The 16,853-nt window shown below is 42.8% G+C and overlaps 1 protein-coding gene across 4 annotated transcripts in view; it reads left to right on the top strand.

Annotated features, from left to right (window-relative positions):
- PTPRM (protein tyrosine phosphatase receptor type M) overlaps positions 1-16,853 on the top strand; it is a 748,757-nt gene that overhangs the window by 637,371 nt on the left and 94,533 nt on the right. For all 4 annotated transcript variants that reach the window (XM_075826409.1, XM_075826410.1, XM_075826411.1 and 1 more), the window contains one exon: positions 9,386-9,462. In XM_075826409.1, coding sequence (XP_075682524.1) covers positions 9,386-9,462 — 77 coding nt within the window. The remainder of the gene's footprint in view (positions 1-9,385; positions 9,463-16,853) is intronic.

The following is a 16,853-nucleotide window of genomic DNA, read 5'->3' on the forward strand; positions in this document are numbered from 1 at the left end:
CTTCTTTAGAGGTAAAGTCAGCAAAAAGTGTCTCTGGATTGTGTCTGATTGTGGCATGTTTTACGGCTTTCCTCGCTTGAATGCTCCTCTGCTCTTCGGAGTATGTGATCTCCAAGGTGCCTGACCCCCTGTTGTCTGAATCTTCTATCCCAAACTCCGTCTTATGGACATTTACTTTATTCTGCATTTCTTGTTCTAAGTTGTGATTTTCCATTTTTAGATAAATCCTTATATCTATGGTGTTTTCTCTCTAGTTGGATTGTGTTGGTGTTGCAGGAAGTTCTTACCTTTTGGATGCTCAGTTCTCTGGACTCGGTCAGACTTGATGTTCTCTGCTGCAGTCTGTCCTCTAAGCAAAATTCTTGTTTTTTCTTTCAAATCTTTACATTTCTTATTTTTCATGAAGAACTTTTAGTCCTGCTTCCTCCTGTCTTCCATGGAGTCTGTATTATCCAGGTTATGCCTTACAGTTTGCTCATTACGGGGGCGTGGCCAGCAGTCGATGGCGCCGGTCGCATAAACTGAGAGCTCCGCGCCCTGCCACGCAGATCCAGCAGCCTACAGCGGGGAAAGGTGCCTCATATGGGGAAAAAAAGACCCCAAGGGTCTAGACTCACCCCTGCAGCACAGCACCAGGTCGCCGCCGCTCCACCAACGATCGACGGCTACTTTCTTCGGCGGCAAGCCACGCCGCTCCCTCAGCCGCAGCCATCTTGGACAGCCTCGTGTCAGAAGGAAGGGGAGATGTCCGAGCAGGGAGAGGAGACAGTGCCCCACGTACAGGGTAAGCTGAATAGCCGGATGGCTAAAGTTCACCCTCCCAGCTCCCCTAAGCTGTCCTCCACCTCGTCCTGTGAACAGCAGGGAAGGGGGTCCCCTATCCCAGGAGCAATGGAGGCCAGGCCACGAGGAGCATCAGCTCAGTTAGAGGCCCCAGTACACCTGCTTGAACCACCAATGTCACAGCCCTCAGCACAAATGGCCCTACAGATTTGGCCTGCACCTAAACCTCAACGGCCCACGATCCAGCAGCCGGGGAGGAGAGACGATCTGGGGGATACACCATCTTTGACCCCCTATGCCCAGGCCCCTGTATATGCCTCAGATTCTGACCTGGAGGATTCAGCCTCACTTCCTTCAGATGTGCCCCCTATGTGGAGGGAATGTTTCTCACAGTTGCCCACTAAAGAGGACTTTAAGAGTATGATACAAGAAGTGAAGGCAGCTTTTCGTTCAGAATTGGCGGGGGTGTCGCAGCATATACAGCAGATTGCTACGAGGGTGGAGGCTCTAGAAGATGACCACGATGCCACTAGGCGCCATGTCTCTGTGATACAGTCTTCAGTGTCCTCCCAGCTGGCGTCCATTAGAGATATGCAACTGCATCTAGAGGATTTGGATAACAGAGGTCGCCGTCATAATATAAGGATAAGGGGCATACCGGAGCCCTCGGGGTCTGAAGATCTTCCCATCGTGTTAGAGACTATCTTTAACGACCTTTTGGGTGCACCCCCGTCTAATCGGATACCGCTTGACAGAGCGCATAGAGCACTGAAACCAAAATCCATTACATCTCAGCCCAGAGATATCATCTGCTGTGTCCAGGATTTCCGCACTAAGGAGGACATTATGCTTAAAGCCCGTCAGCGTAAAGACCTGGAGTATGCCGGTGTGCCGATTCAGTTATTCCCGGATCTCTCCTGGATTACGTTACAGAAAAGACGTCTGCTTCGTCCGCTTCTCGCAGCCCTACGGGACCACAATATTATTTATCGATGGGGGTTTCCGTTCTCCCTTACAGCCCGAAGAGATGGTGTTTCTGCAACCCTGAGGTACCCAGGGGATTTGCCTCATTTCTGTGACTCCCTTGGTATACCAACGCCCAAGATGCAGAATTGGGAGACTCCTTTGCCGCCTTCGTCTCCACCTCCAGTCTGGCAGTCGGTCCGAAATAAGCGGAGGACCTCTCCAAGACGACAGTCTAACCGAAGTCCACCAAGACCTGATTTGAATTGATGGACGCTGCGCAGATACACGGCACCTCCGTAATATATGTGAAGGAGCCTGGTCACCCATACCAGCTGCTCCCTTCGCCAGTTGCACTATCCTAGGCTAAAAATGCATTTAGGATTATATTTCTGATTTTATGTTGCTTCTCTTTAATTCGTTAACGTAAATTGTGGCAGGGCGCGATTGCCCGGGATACACTTGGCTTTTTCACCCCCTTTTTGTTTTTTCTCGGCCTGTACGTATTTATACGTACTTTTGTACTAGGTTCCTCGACTGTTGAGACCCGACCTCCTTTTTTGATAGGGGTAATTTGTTTTGCAGTTCTCCCTCTGTTTTTAGAGAGAGTTGCAAAGGGTAATATTGTATTACCAGCTTTCTTTTGCTTTAATATCACCCGCCCCAGGGTATAGTATTCTCCCTGGTAGTATTTTCTGAGTGTGTTTGAAATTCATTGATCTCATGCATTTCTCTTTGTTCTCACTGCAGATATGTGTATTGTCTCCCTGGTACGTCTTTACCCCAGTGTCTTTCCCTCCCCTCCTACTTTCATCCGAAATAACACTTGAGACGACAGTGAATCCTCCAAGAACCTCCAAGGTAGAAGGACGCCGTAGAACACTGCTTGCTTTGAAACCGACATGGGACTGGCCCCGACATAACTGTGAGCTGTATACATCCGCACTTTCCACATCATTCTTTGCTCTTTCATACATCTTTGACCATGGTTAAATTTGTCACACTTAATGTCAAGGGTCTCAACTCCAATGTGAAGAGACGCTTGCTTCTCAGGGAGTTGAAATCGCTTGGAGCGGAAGTTGCTTTTTCTGCAGGAAACACACTTAGATTCATCCGGAACTTTCCAATTTGCCCGAGGGGCGTATCCTGCTGTGTACTCTGCCTCGTCAGGTCGCAAAAGGGAGGGGGTGGCCATTTTGATAGCAGCTTCCTGCCCCATACAAGTTCACACCTCACATCTAGATCCGAAAGGCAGATATGTTATAATAGAGGGGACTTTGCTTGGACAGCCCATTGTTTTATGTAACGTTTACTCTCCTAATACCGCACAGATTCCATTCCTACGTAGACTCCTTTCTAAACTCCAGAAGCTTCCTAGGGGGGCATGGCTGGTGGGAGGAGATTTTAATGTCCCGTTCTCCACGTCCATGGATAGGGTCTCTCTTACACACGCTACTCCGACGCCCACCCTTACAGGACTTTCTACACGTTTTAGGCAACTAATTAGAGAGCACCAGCTCTATGATTTGTGGCGAGTGGATCACCCAGGTGATAGGTCCTATACCTTCTTCTCCCATACGCACAGCACTCATACACGCTTAGATTACTTTTTTGGTAATGTCCCTTCCCTCCGGGCGCTCCAGGGGGCGAATATAGACCCCATCTCTTGGTCAGATCACGCACCAGTTTCTGTGTCCCTACAGATAGGGAAACCAAATACGAGAGTATGTCATTGGCGCTTAAACGAAACTTTGATTAAGTCCCCTGCTCTTAGGGACAGCCTGGCCGGACATATGCAGGAATTTTATGCACTTAATGAGGGATCGGTTCCTTCAGTATCCACTCTTTGGGAGGCGCATAAGGCGGTGATGAGAGGGCAATGCATAGTAATGGGATCTAGATTGAAAAGAGACTCTCGGGCCAAGAGGGTGGCTCTCCATCGGACAATTACTAAGTTGGAGAGAGAAATGGGGATTAAACCGGCGGTCCCGACACTACGGAAATTGATAGAGGCTAGAGCACAACTCAAGGACTTAGCTATGAAGGGGGTAGAAAAGTCATTACTATACACAAAAAGGAAATATTACGACAAAGGTAATAAGGCGCACTCGCTTCTGGCCAGACTATTGCGGGATCAGGCGACTGTTCGTACTCCACAGGCGGTTCGGGATAAGGCGGGCATACTCCAGCATCACCCAGACACGATAGCCACACTTTTTCATGACTATTATAAATCCTTATACCACCTGCCAAATACCTTACCACCTGATCCGGCTCGTCGGAGGGAAACGCTGCAAGCATATCTCTCTTCCTGTGCTCTCCCTAAACTGAAAGATGAGGAGCTTTCATCCCTGAATGCCCCGATCTCTGCGGAGGAATTGTTTGATATATTGAAGGACCTCCCTAGTGGTAAGGCCCCTGGACCAGATGGCTTTACATATGGGTATTATAAGACCTTTGCAGAGATCTTGGTTCCACGGATGGCTTCCTTATTTAATGAATTCCTACAGGGTTCTCCCATCCCTCAAACATTCCTGCATTCTCATATCACGCTGATCCCTAAACCGGGTAAAGACCACGCAGAGTGCTCCAATTACAGACCCATAGCCCTTCTGAATTCGGATCTAAAAATTTTCACCCGTCTTCTAGCTAATAGACTCAATGTTTGGCTCCCTTCTTTGATTCACAAAGACCAAGTGGGCTTTGTGCCTCTTAGGCAAGGAGGAGACAACACACGAAGGGCCCTTGACCTCATTGATGCCCTCCAAAAGCAAAAGGAATCGGCGATCCTTCTTAGTCTAGATGCAGAGAAGGCGTTTGACCGCTTGGGATGGCCATTTATGTTCGAAACTCTAAATTCATTTGGGATTTCGGGCCCTTATTTGACAGCACTGCGTGGTCTCTACTCCAAACCGACAGCGGCAATTAAACTCCCACACTCCACCTCCCCTCCGTTTCAAATCTGGAATGGTACACGTCAGGGGTGTCCCCTATCCCCACTTTTATTTGTGCTATGCATAGAACCGTTAGCAGCTCAAATACGGAAATCCAGGGATATAGCGGGGGTCCAGATACAAGATAAAGAGTTTAAGGTTTCCCTGTTTGCAGATGACGTCCTCTTGACTATCACTAAACCTCATACCTCCCTCCCTAACCTTACTACAGTTCTCCGTAGGTATGGGAGGCTGTCAGGATATAAAACTAATACATCTAAAACGGAAGCGCTCCCTCTTAATGTCCCACACCAGGAGCTCCAGCTACTCAAACACAACTACACCTACAACTGGAAGGAAACCTCCCTGACTTACTTAGGAGTTCAACTCACTCCCTCCTATACGTCGGTTTACAAGGCTAATTTCCCCTCTCTGTTTGTAGAGCTACGTCAGCTAATGGCCAGGTGGGATCCTCTTCCCATGTCATTTTTTGGGCGCATAGCAGCGGTCAAAATGACCTTGCTCCCTAAATTACTGTACTACTTTGAGACTTTGCCGGTAGCAGTACCTATGAAGGAATTGCGGGCCATGCAGTCTTCTATCCTCAGGTTCATATGGCATTCCGGCAGACATCGAATTCCGAAATCAGTTTTATTATCGGGTCGATCTGCGGGTGGGCTATCGGTCCCTGATGTGGTGAAGTACTACTGGGCGGCACACCTCCGTCGCATACCCAGCTGGGTGTCTTTAAGGGCGTACAATAAATGGACCGAAATAGAGAAGCTATGGATGGCCCCGGTCCACCCAAACTCCCTGTTATGGGGTGACCCACTGGTAATGCCGACTGCATCTTTATTGGGTCCCATGAGATTTCAAAGGGAGGTGTGGGAAACCTGTAAAAACCGCTTCCATTTGGCATCGGGTTGCCCGCCCTTGACTTCGGTACTCTACACTCCCACTATTCCGGGGGGCACTACCTCCCGAATAGTCCGATTGTGGACGGGAATTGAGGTATTTCACCTGGCTGATATGGTTGATCCCCACACGCAAGAGCTTCACCCGTTTTCATACTTTCAAAAACATCATAATATTCCCTCCGCTGCGTTCTTTCACTATCTTCAGGTTAGACATTACATGCAGCAAACTTTTAGATCCACGCGGGTTACTGCACCTACAAGCTTCGAAAGGTTATGTCGGTATGCTACCACCACTAGGGGGCTTATCTCAGCCATTTATGCATTATTGCTATCCCCGGAGGGTTCCCCTCCGCCTGGGCATAGATACATGTTGAAGTGGGAGGCCTTACTGAATAAATCCATCCCGCTCTCATTGTGGCAGATTATTTGGTCGCAAGCAGCTAAAACCTCCATCTGCACTGCATATAAGGAAAACCAATATAAAATCCTTATGTTTTGGTACCATACCCCTGCCTTTTTGCATAGCTTCAATCCGGGTATTCCGTCGGATTGCTGGCGATGTAGAGGTCAGAGAGGTGATCTGTTCCATATTTTCTGGAGCTGTTCACTGGTACAACAGTATTGGTTGGAAGTTAAGAACTTGGCATTGGCGGTGTTGCAGCAGGATATTCCCTTAGACCCTCTTCATTACCTCCTAAATGTTCCCCCTAGGTCTTTGGGGAAATCACCAGCTCGACTCTTTCGACACTTTCTCACAGCCGCTAAGACGTTGATAGCGTGGAAATGGAGACAGACAACCCCTCCCTCCCACATCGACTTAGTAACTAGAATTAGGGAAATACGTACAATGGAGCATATGACGGCCTCTATTGACAATGAACTGGACAGGTTCAAAGTGGTGTGGGACCCGTGGGACAAGTATTGGATACAGGGAACTCAAGATTAGGTGGTAGGTGGAGCTCCGACTATCCCCCCCCCCCCCTCACCCCCTTAAACCCCTGTGTTTTTTCCCAGATGTTTTATCTGTCTATTGAAAGTTACTGTCTTACTATGTGAATTGCATGGCCCTTCATGCTGCTCTAAGTTATATGTATATTTTTGAAAAATTTTCAATAAAAACACAGTTGAAACCAGTTTGCTCATTACAAGGTATATATTGATGTAGACTCAGGAGCTCATGTTCAGTGCTGCTAACTCCTTGGGAACCTGGGCGGTTATCTCTCTCTCTCTCTCTCTCTCTATCTATCTATCTATCTATCTATCTATCTATCTATCTATCTATCTATCTATCTCATATCTATCTATCTATCTATCTATCTCATATCTATCTATCTATCTATCTATCTATCTATCTATCTATCTATCTATCTATCTCTCTCTCTCTCTCTCTCTCTATCTATCTATCTATCTATCTATCTCATATCTATCTATCTATCTATCTATCTATCTATCTATCTATCTATCTATCTATCTATCTATCTATCATCTATCTATGTATCTATCTATCTATCTATCTATCTATCTATCTATCTATCTATCTATCTATCTATCTATCTATCTATCTATCTATCTATCTATCTATCTATCTCTCTATCTCTCTATCTCTCTATCTCTCTATCTCATATCTATCTATCTACCTATCTATCGATAGGCTTACCTTAAAGTTGTCAATATAAACTTTGCAGACACTGAACACTTATTCCTTCAGCGATGGCACTTTTGTTTCTCATCCATAGTATGAGTATCATATCAATCAATGTTTACGTTTGCTTTCCCAGTTTGGTAGTATACTAGTATATACGTAATGTGCCTATTCTTTTTAAATGGAATATGTTTCACTTTTTCTCTTACTGTTGGAATTTTTAGTATCCAGACCTACCGAAATAACTTGGAGAATATGTGTCTCATCGGGTTTATTGACTCATCGGGTTTTCTCTCTCTTCTCATATTCCTTCACTTCTTCGTAACGTAGACTTATATTGACGTGCACATAACTTTGAATACAAATTTTTAGATTTTAGTATTGCATTAGACTGAATGTCACTTGCTGACATTGTTGACTTTTTGGTACTAGAGCTTAATTAAGCCCTGTGGTGCATTAGGAACTAGCTTGTACCTTATCGCAGGGCAAGGGAAGGATACAAAAAGGAACTATGCCATCCGGAAGAAAAGTAATTTATTACAATGAGTTAGAGGAGCTAGCACAGAGCGCCCGAACAAGACCCATTTTAATTTAATTCAGCAGACAGATAGATCTGTTGGAAGTCTGCAGAGAATTAAGTCGGCAAATTCCATTCTACTGAAGCCAGAAAATCCTGATAATGAAACTTGCTATATTTGTTCATTTGCTCTTTTAACACTTTTCATTAGTGAAATATACTGTATAGTAATCTATAATTTATGTGTCATTTTTTTCCTGGTATTTTTTTTTACTACAAAGATCTACGTATTTATAATAATTCTGTCACCATCACAAAAACTGGATCAGTACTGTCAAGCTTGTACAAATACCCATTATGAGTCTCATTTTGTAAGGAAACACATTACAGATGTTTCTTAGAAGACCTGAGAGAATAAGAATAGAATTGTCCCACAATAAACATGTAATTTATTTATTATGCACTGCGTAAATAGCGCCAGCATATTCTGCAGCGCTCTGCAGAGGTCATTACTCACATCGTGTTAGAGAATCTGTGTACTGTATCATAATGAATTACTGTATAAGAACGACAAACAGAACAATGTATTTATAATCTACATGACGTGCCCGTCAGAAAATTACTGAAAAAAAAAATTGGTTTTGTCTCTGTGAATTTTACATAAATACTAGTATAGAAAATCCGTTACACGGGTTTGCTAGCAAAAGGAATGATAAGTATTTATAATTGTGCTCTTTGAGAATGACTGTAGATGTTACCTGCAGTCCTATGTAACACCACAGATAACACAGTGATAACTCTCTGAGTACAGACAATGTAGTAGATGTTACCTGCAGTCCTATGTAACACCACAGATAACACAGTGATAACTCTCTGAGTACAGACAATGTTGTAGATGTTACCTGCAGTCCTATGTAACACCACAGATATCACAGTGATAACGCTGAGTAAAGATAATGTAATAGTGTTACCTGCAGTCCTATGTAACACCACAGATAACACAGTGATAACTCTCTGAGTACAGATAATGTAGCTGTTACCTGCAGTCCTATGTAACACCACAGATAACATACAGTGATAACTCTCTGAGTACATTTTATGCAGATGTTACCTGCGGTCCTATGTAACACCACAGATATCACAGTGATAACTCTGAGTAAAGATAATGTAGTAGTGTTACCTGCAGTCCTATGTAACACCACAGATAACACAGTGATAACTCTCTGAGTACAGATAATGTAGCTGTTACCTGCATTCCTATGTAACACTAAAGATAACATACAGTGATAACTCTGAGATAATGTAGTAGATGCACACACAGAAATATATACACATACAGGGATACATATATAGGCACTTAGACACACAAATACACACACACACAAAGACACACATACACACATACTGGAACTTATACACAAACACAGAGACACAGACAAATAGAGTCACAAACAACAGACAGACTGAGCACTCACATCTCCTTCCTCACAGGCTTCTTGCAGGTCGGGCTGTGGGTGGAGCTGACTGTGCCTCGGACACCACGTCCTTGCCAAATATATATTAGATTACATTAAGTAGAAAGTGTTTAACATTAAATGTTTTAAAATTTGAGGTCTTGACTCCTTTGCAGATGACCATTCCCGAGTGAGACTACAAATCATCGAAGATGAATCCAGCTCAGACTATATCAACGGAAACTACATTGATGTAAGTACTCAAGACTGGGGAAGCATTTGCACACTATGTATTCTTCATAATTTTCTGCTTGTAATATTGTTTTGAAATAATGCTTTTTGTAGATTTCATAACTGTACCCCAGAATTAAACTGACACCTCCCAATTGAATTAAAGAGTATTAGGCCTCATGCACACGACCGTAGCCGTGTGTACGGCCGTGATTTTCGGGTCAGCCGCGGGCCGCCCGCAAATCGCGGGACATGCACATGGCTGCCGTCATTGTTTTCAATGAGCCCGGACCGCAGAAGATGTCCGTAATAGGACATGCCCGTTCTTTCTGCGGTGCGGGTTCCCGGGCCATGCACGGACCGTAAAAACTACGGTCGTGTGCATGGCCCCATAGAAAAGAATGGGGCCGCAATTCTCCCGTGGATTTTCGGGGGAATTGCGGCCGCAAAAACACGTTCGTGTGCATGGGGCCTTATATTGCTTCTACACATACAATAGATTCTTTGTTTAGGATTATCTATTTTATTCAGCTACAAGGGCAACTCATATATGAATTCTAATTATTTGTCGAGTAGCTTTTTTTTATTTATAATAGTTTTTATTGAAACTGTTATCAGAACAGCTATACAAACAAAAACGTATTTAAAGGGAAAAATTCCTTCTTACATCGTAGATCTCCAGGAATATGGGGGGGACGGTTGCTGGAAGCCTGTCACTCAGATTATTTTACTGGGGAAAGAAGCATTGCAAAAGCCATTCTTAGAAAATTATTTCTTTGGTCCTCCAGACCTGGGCAGCACTTGGTTTGGTTCTCAGCTGTGGCTCATAGAAGTAGATCAACACTCATGATTCTTCATTAAAGTGGTGTTCCAGTTACAACAAGTTACCCCTTATCCATAGGGTAAGGGGTAACTTGCTAAACGGTGGGTGCCCGACAGCTCGAACCCCCACCATTTACGAGAACGGGGAGCCCGAAGTTGCCCGAACCTCAAGTTTGAACCGAGTGGCAAGTCGCTCATGCGCACTGCCACTCCATTCATTATCTATAGCAGCGCCGGAAAAAAACTAACACTGCACTCAGCTATCTCCGGTGCTCCCATAGAGAATGAATGGAGCGACAGTGCGCATGAGCGACCTGCCACTCGGTTGAAACTTGTGGTTCGGGCAACTTCAAGGTCGCCGTTCTTATAAACGGTAGAAGTCTGAGCTGTCGGACACCCACTGATCAGCAAGTTACCCCTTGCCCTACGGATAGGGGGTAACTTGTTGTAACCGGAATACCCCTTTAAATTCAAAGCTGTTTGCATATTGATGTGACAAAACTATGTAATTCCTAATGCTGTGATTAGCAATCTCTTGTCATCTCTGTACTTTTAAGTTCCCTTCAAAGAAGTGTGCAGCTGTTAACCAATGCTTCTAATGCAAGCAAGCCATTTCATTAAATATGTAAACCCTTTAATTATTCAGCACCACTTCTTTGTTCATATTGCATCATGTAAGTGAATGTTTTACATTAGAATGAACTGTTTGAGAAATGGGAAGTTTGTAGATAAATTAATTAATATGAAATTGTAATTGAAAATAATAGCAAACTCTGTGTAAATATGCGCAAGTATTTAGAGTTAGTTGCTTTGTGAAATGCAGTAGTCTGTAATAACCACTTACATGCTGAGGTTGAAATGGTCATACTATACAATAATTCCTGTAGCAATTCAAATTAGACTTTATATTCCATGATAAAAGCCTCCTTATCTGCTTGTCTTATTCGAGTGACCTATGTGGGAACCTTCGAGAACAGCACATTTTGTATAATTTCAGGTCTATGATCCAAATTGCTTCATGTGACACATTATCAAAGTGAACCTGTCACCCTAAGACATTAATGGATGGGGTTATCATTAGCTTGAAATTTAGACCTCTTTAGGTAAATTATGTGATTGTATAAGTATTTTGTGACAGATTTTTAATATAGAACAACACAGTGTCTAGCCACAAGCTTCACATAGGTGTTAAAGTGTTCCGTGTATGTTAATGGGCTTATATGGTGGTTCTCCACTCTTTCTTCAGTCCTACTTGACATTCAGTAGGACTAGGAGGGCTGACATGATGCACCTCTTTTGAATTCTTCACATAAGTCGAGACCAGTCAATATAATCAATGGTAAAACTATAGTAGTTCTGAATGTGACCGCCTGTCACTTCATGCAAATAGCATCATAGAGCTTAACGTACAAAAAAAGAATTCTATCCTGTAAGCCAAGTGGATAAGGCAATGCAGGGTTAGTTACGTATTGTAAGCTTTTACATGCAGCGTTGCTCAGTTCATTGGGCGCCGTAGTAAGGCCATATTCACACAAATAAACTTGAGTCTATTGAGAGATTCAGGAAAACGGGCAAAGACAGGACACGTCCTATTTTTTTCAGGGGTCATTCACACGGTCCGTTAAAAAACACCCAAAACGGCCCTGTGAATAGCCCCATGTATTGATTTTAATGCAGCCATGTGATGCCCATTAAAAAAACGTCCGTCACACGACTGATTATTCCTGTAGTGTGAATAAGCCTTAAGGGAGGGAGAGTTTTTTTTTGTTTTTTTTGTAATTCAATATGGCTAATCCACAGGTTTTACGCATGGAATCCGTGAGAACAATGATCACGTTACTTATTTTTTTTCCGCTGTGTGGAAAAAAATCTGAGCTGATTTTTTTCCATAGCATGTGAATTGGGTTACAAAAACCCCATTCACTTGCATTGGAGGCGGATTGTTAAAGGATTTGATTTGGATTTCGGGACGGAATCCGCACTGAAATCCTCATCAAATCCTCATTGTGTGATTATAACCTTATTCTTCAAGAATAAAAAGGCAAAATAAAAAAAAAATAAGAGCGTGGAAAACCTCTTAAAGTCTAGTGGCTACAAAACCATGTGTCGTGGAAGTGTAAAAACTAATTTGCTTATGCAAATTAATAATAGTAGTCTGTCAACTGTATTATTGCATACCAAAATGGAACAAGACAAGTAAAAAACATATTATGAAATGCTTTCCATCAAGAATGTAGGAAAAATGTAATATCAGAGAGGATCCCTTCTGATTCTAATATAACATGGGAGCTATCTGTGTGTCCCCCTGCAATGTCACTATGCAGTCTTGGAAACAACTTATGTTTCCTCTGCCAAACAACTGGAGACAGAATGTACGTTTTAGAAGACACTGGCTATGAATCGTGAGACGTGTAAACTCATAGTAGCCACTAGATAAGATTAACATATAAACAGTGCTGCAGAGATATTGGTCTTAAAGTTCAAATCCACTTCATTTTTACATTTCATAACATGACTATAAACTGCCAGTATCTGCAATCGGAATCTGAATGTCAGGTAGCAAATCTCAGTGGATGTGGAGTTTTACTTTTTCGGTTCTGTGATTATTCTAATTTTAGGTCCAAGACTAATGAAAGTGTTAGGATTTAAAAGTCAAGCTAAAGTTATATTATTGTATTTCTTTTTGTTTTCTTTCAATCTAAATAGATCCAACATTATGTCTTGGCTAATTTTATCTTCATAGGGGTTATAGCTCAGTTTGTCTGGTGCAGAGCTCCAAATCCATTGCTTCCCTTCACAAGCATATAATAAAATGATACACTTTTAGCTCTCTGGTGCCATTACAAGGAGGTGCTTTGGCGCTTACTGAGGAAGGATTTATTATTAAGTTCAATGGGAGCTGTATAAATATGTAAGCTCCCTCTAGTGGCGGTCGCAGGCAGCCAGAATTTTATTGTTCAACTCTAAACCTGTGTAAAGCTAAATAGGGTTTGAAGCATTGAAAGAGAATAACAGACCTCTACATGCTATAATGATACATTAGGAAATAATTAACGCAAAATGTTTATTGTTAAACTAAATGTTAGGTAGATTTTAAGAACATTGTAGAACATTTTGAATGTCCCTATGGCATTTCGATTATTCAGTTGCTTTTCTTAGTTTTCCTTAGAATCTATCACCCCGTTACATACATAGCATATTCACAAGACTTTTAAATTTTTTATTAGAATGAAGTACCCTTCATTGCTAACATTTGTAGGAATCTTTTACACAATAAGAGATTATGTAAAGCCATGTAGTGATAACTTCGAATAGGTGATCATGACTAAGACTATGAATCAGACATTTTCCATTATTTTTTTTAAAAAAAATATACTTTTGTAAATTCTTTATGTTTAAACACAATTGAGGGTTACAAGAGAAAAAGGATAACATTGAGATGAGTACATTATAAGTCCTTGTTCTCATTAAATTTACAGAACACTTTCCTGCAAGTTTTATAGAAGTGTCACTAGACTTTTCTGTTATCTGGTGTATTATCCATCTGGTTATCTAAATATTAAGTTGCAGTATGCAATTGGCCATATTAGGGCTCTGTGCAGATGCCATATATTGGCAGTGGAAAATATTTTAGCATGTACAGTACGTCTCCTTAATACTATGTAACAGTATACTGTATATCCAGAGATAAAGATTCTTTATCTCTGGATATCAGTCCTGAATCATAGTATTTAAACCTAGTCTGAGGTTACTAAAGAAGCACTCAGGCAAATTTAGTTTTTTTCATATATCATGCTAACTCACCAGCAATATTCTACCTGTGTGAGGCTTCGTTCACATCTGCGTTGGGGTTCCGTTCATGGGTTTCGTTAGATCTTTCCGTCAGGGGAACCAATGAACAGAAACCAAACGGAAGCCATAGCTTTCCGTTTGCATTACAATTGATTTCAATAGTAATGCTTTAGTTGCTAATGGTTTCCAATTGTCTCCGTTCCATAAGGTTTCTGTTTTTTCGGCGGAATCAACAGCATCGTCGACTACGCTATTGATTCCACCGAAAAAACTGAGACCTTAAGGAACTGAGACAAATGGAAACCATTAGCAACTGAAACATTACCATTGGAATCAATGGTAATGCAAACGGAAAGCTATGGTTTTCGTTTAGTTTCCGTCCATGGGTTCCCCTGACGGAAAGGTCTGACGGCACCTATGAACGGAACCCCGACGTAGATGTGAACGAAGCCTAATTTCTTACATCTCAGCTCAGTTGCATCTATACATCTTGAACCCTTTTATTATGGCTAGCTGTGTCAAGTGATCTCAGTCTGACCACCAAAATAGACCATGCTCTCATGTGTAGATGTCAGTATCTCCTGTGTGTCTGACTACCTGTGAACTACAGTATTACATCATCACCAATGAAATCCCTCCTGGCAGCCCTAAGACCCTCCTCTGCCCACCCAGCCCCATCCTCATTGTTCCTTTGTATTTCCCCCAAATGCGTATAGCGCTACTGAGGACATTACTTCTGCCCTATCTAATGGAGCAGGAGTGCAGTGATATAAAAGGTGAGTCCATGCAATGACATACCTCCCAACTTTCAAGTATCGCAAAAAAGGACTACCGATGCGGCACGCAGCATTCTTTTTTCCTTTTAAGCCATGCCTCTAACCCCGTCCAATCCTCACCCATACACACCCAGTTCAGCTCACACAGTATCATTCCCCAATAGTGCCTCCCCACAGTATAATGCTTCTATAGAACCCCCACATAGTATAATGCTACTATAGCTGACCCCCACACAGTATAATACCCCATACTTCCTCCCACACAGTATAATGCCAAAGAGCGGCCCCCATACATTATAATGCACCATACAGTATAATGCCCTCATAGATGCACCCACACAGTATAAAGCCAACACAGATGCCCCCATACAGTATAATGCCCACACAGATGCCCCAAACATTATAATGCCCCATAGCTGCACCACACAGTATAATGCCCCTATAGCTGCCTCCATTCAGTATAATGCCCACACAGATGCCCCCATACAGTATAGTGCCCTATAGAGCCACAATGCTCCTGTAGGTAGTGCCTCAGTGCCCACTGTAGATAGTGCCAACATAGATAGTGCCAGTGCCCACATACCACTACAGTGTCCACATAGTGCCACAGTGCCTACATAGTGCTACAGTGTTCACTGTAGATAGTGCCACAGTGACCACAAAGTTGCACAGTGACCACATAGTGCCACAGTGCCCACATATAAAGTGCCACTGCCCACATAGTGCCACAGTGCCCCTGTATATAGTGCCACATCTCCCTTGAAGAAGCCACCCTGCCTGTAGATAGTGCTAACCCCCCTCCCCTGTTGATAGCTCCATTGGGGCTCCCTCTAGGAGTGGAATCCCCAGCCAGAGCGTCGGCCACGCTGTGGCCGGGGATGGGCTGCCTCCGGGAGCGGAATCCACAGGCAGATCATCAGCAACTCTCTGGCCGGGGATTCCGCTTCAGGAAGAACCCCTGACGTCACTGGTTCCCTGCTTCAGCATTGGATTCAACTATTTCTGCAAAAATATAACACTCCCCTGACTCACACTAACTGTCTATACTGTCTGTGAGTTCTGTGTGCAGTGAGTCCAGTGTATTTATTTAAGCTGTTGCTCCTCACTGTCTCCTGCGTAAAAACTGACATAGAGAAATCTATCTCAAGCAGGAGGCAGGGAGAGCAGTGTGAAGCTGCATCACATAGGAATACACTGAGACTCTGCAGTGTAAGGACAGAAGTTCTATGTCACTGATTTATCACTTGCTGCACTTAGATAGGGCTCAGAGTAGAGCAAGTGCAGTGTGATGAAAATCCGTCCCCTCTGCAAAACCAGAGGCATGACAGGAAATGTAGGCTGCATTAGGGAAACTATATCAGAGGAGAAGAAGAAACCATGATGGCAAATAAACCATAAATGGCACACAAACTAATACAGGCATACACAATAGCCTCTATATTATTCTTTAATAATAGTCTGTGCTGCACTATATAGGTGTATAGCACTAAGAGTGCTTCTTTAATATAGCCTTTTAGTATATGTTTTATATAATTTTTGCTCTTCCTATTAGTTCAAAGTGTGTATTGACCAATTTGTACGAAGGTCCCCACATGTATCTCTCTACCTGTTCTATCACGCAGTGCAAGATTATGAAATTAGCTCATTCTAGATTGCACGTGCAGTAATATAGCATGGACAAAATGTTCTAGACACATTTCTTATGCACATATTTCCCATACTTATTTAAATGTTATTATATTGTTGTATAGGTTTCTCATTTAACCACTTTTAGAGTAATTTTGACTCCAATATGGCTCCAAACATCTCCACAGTAGCTGCTACGTGCGGTTTTGCAGTACATTCCTTACAAGCTCTCTAAACTAGGACAGATCTCTAAACTGTTACTTTTCCTAGACGCAATTTAGTTTTTGCTGTCTAGAAAAATACCATTCCTTTTAAGCAGTGGCAGCAGTTTGCCTTGCTCAGCAAATATTACTGGCTCACAGACCTTGTCCCATCCTGGTAATGTTCAGTGGGGACC

Source organism: Rhinoderma darwinii, chromosome 5, assembly GCF_050947455.1.
Source record: "Rhinoderma darwinii isolate aRhiDar2 chromosome 5, aRhiDar2.hap1, whole genome shotgun sequence".
NCBI classification, from domain to species: Eukaryota; Metazoa; Chordata; class Amphibia; order Anura; family Rhinodermatidae; genus Rhinoderma; species Rhinoderma darwinii.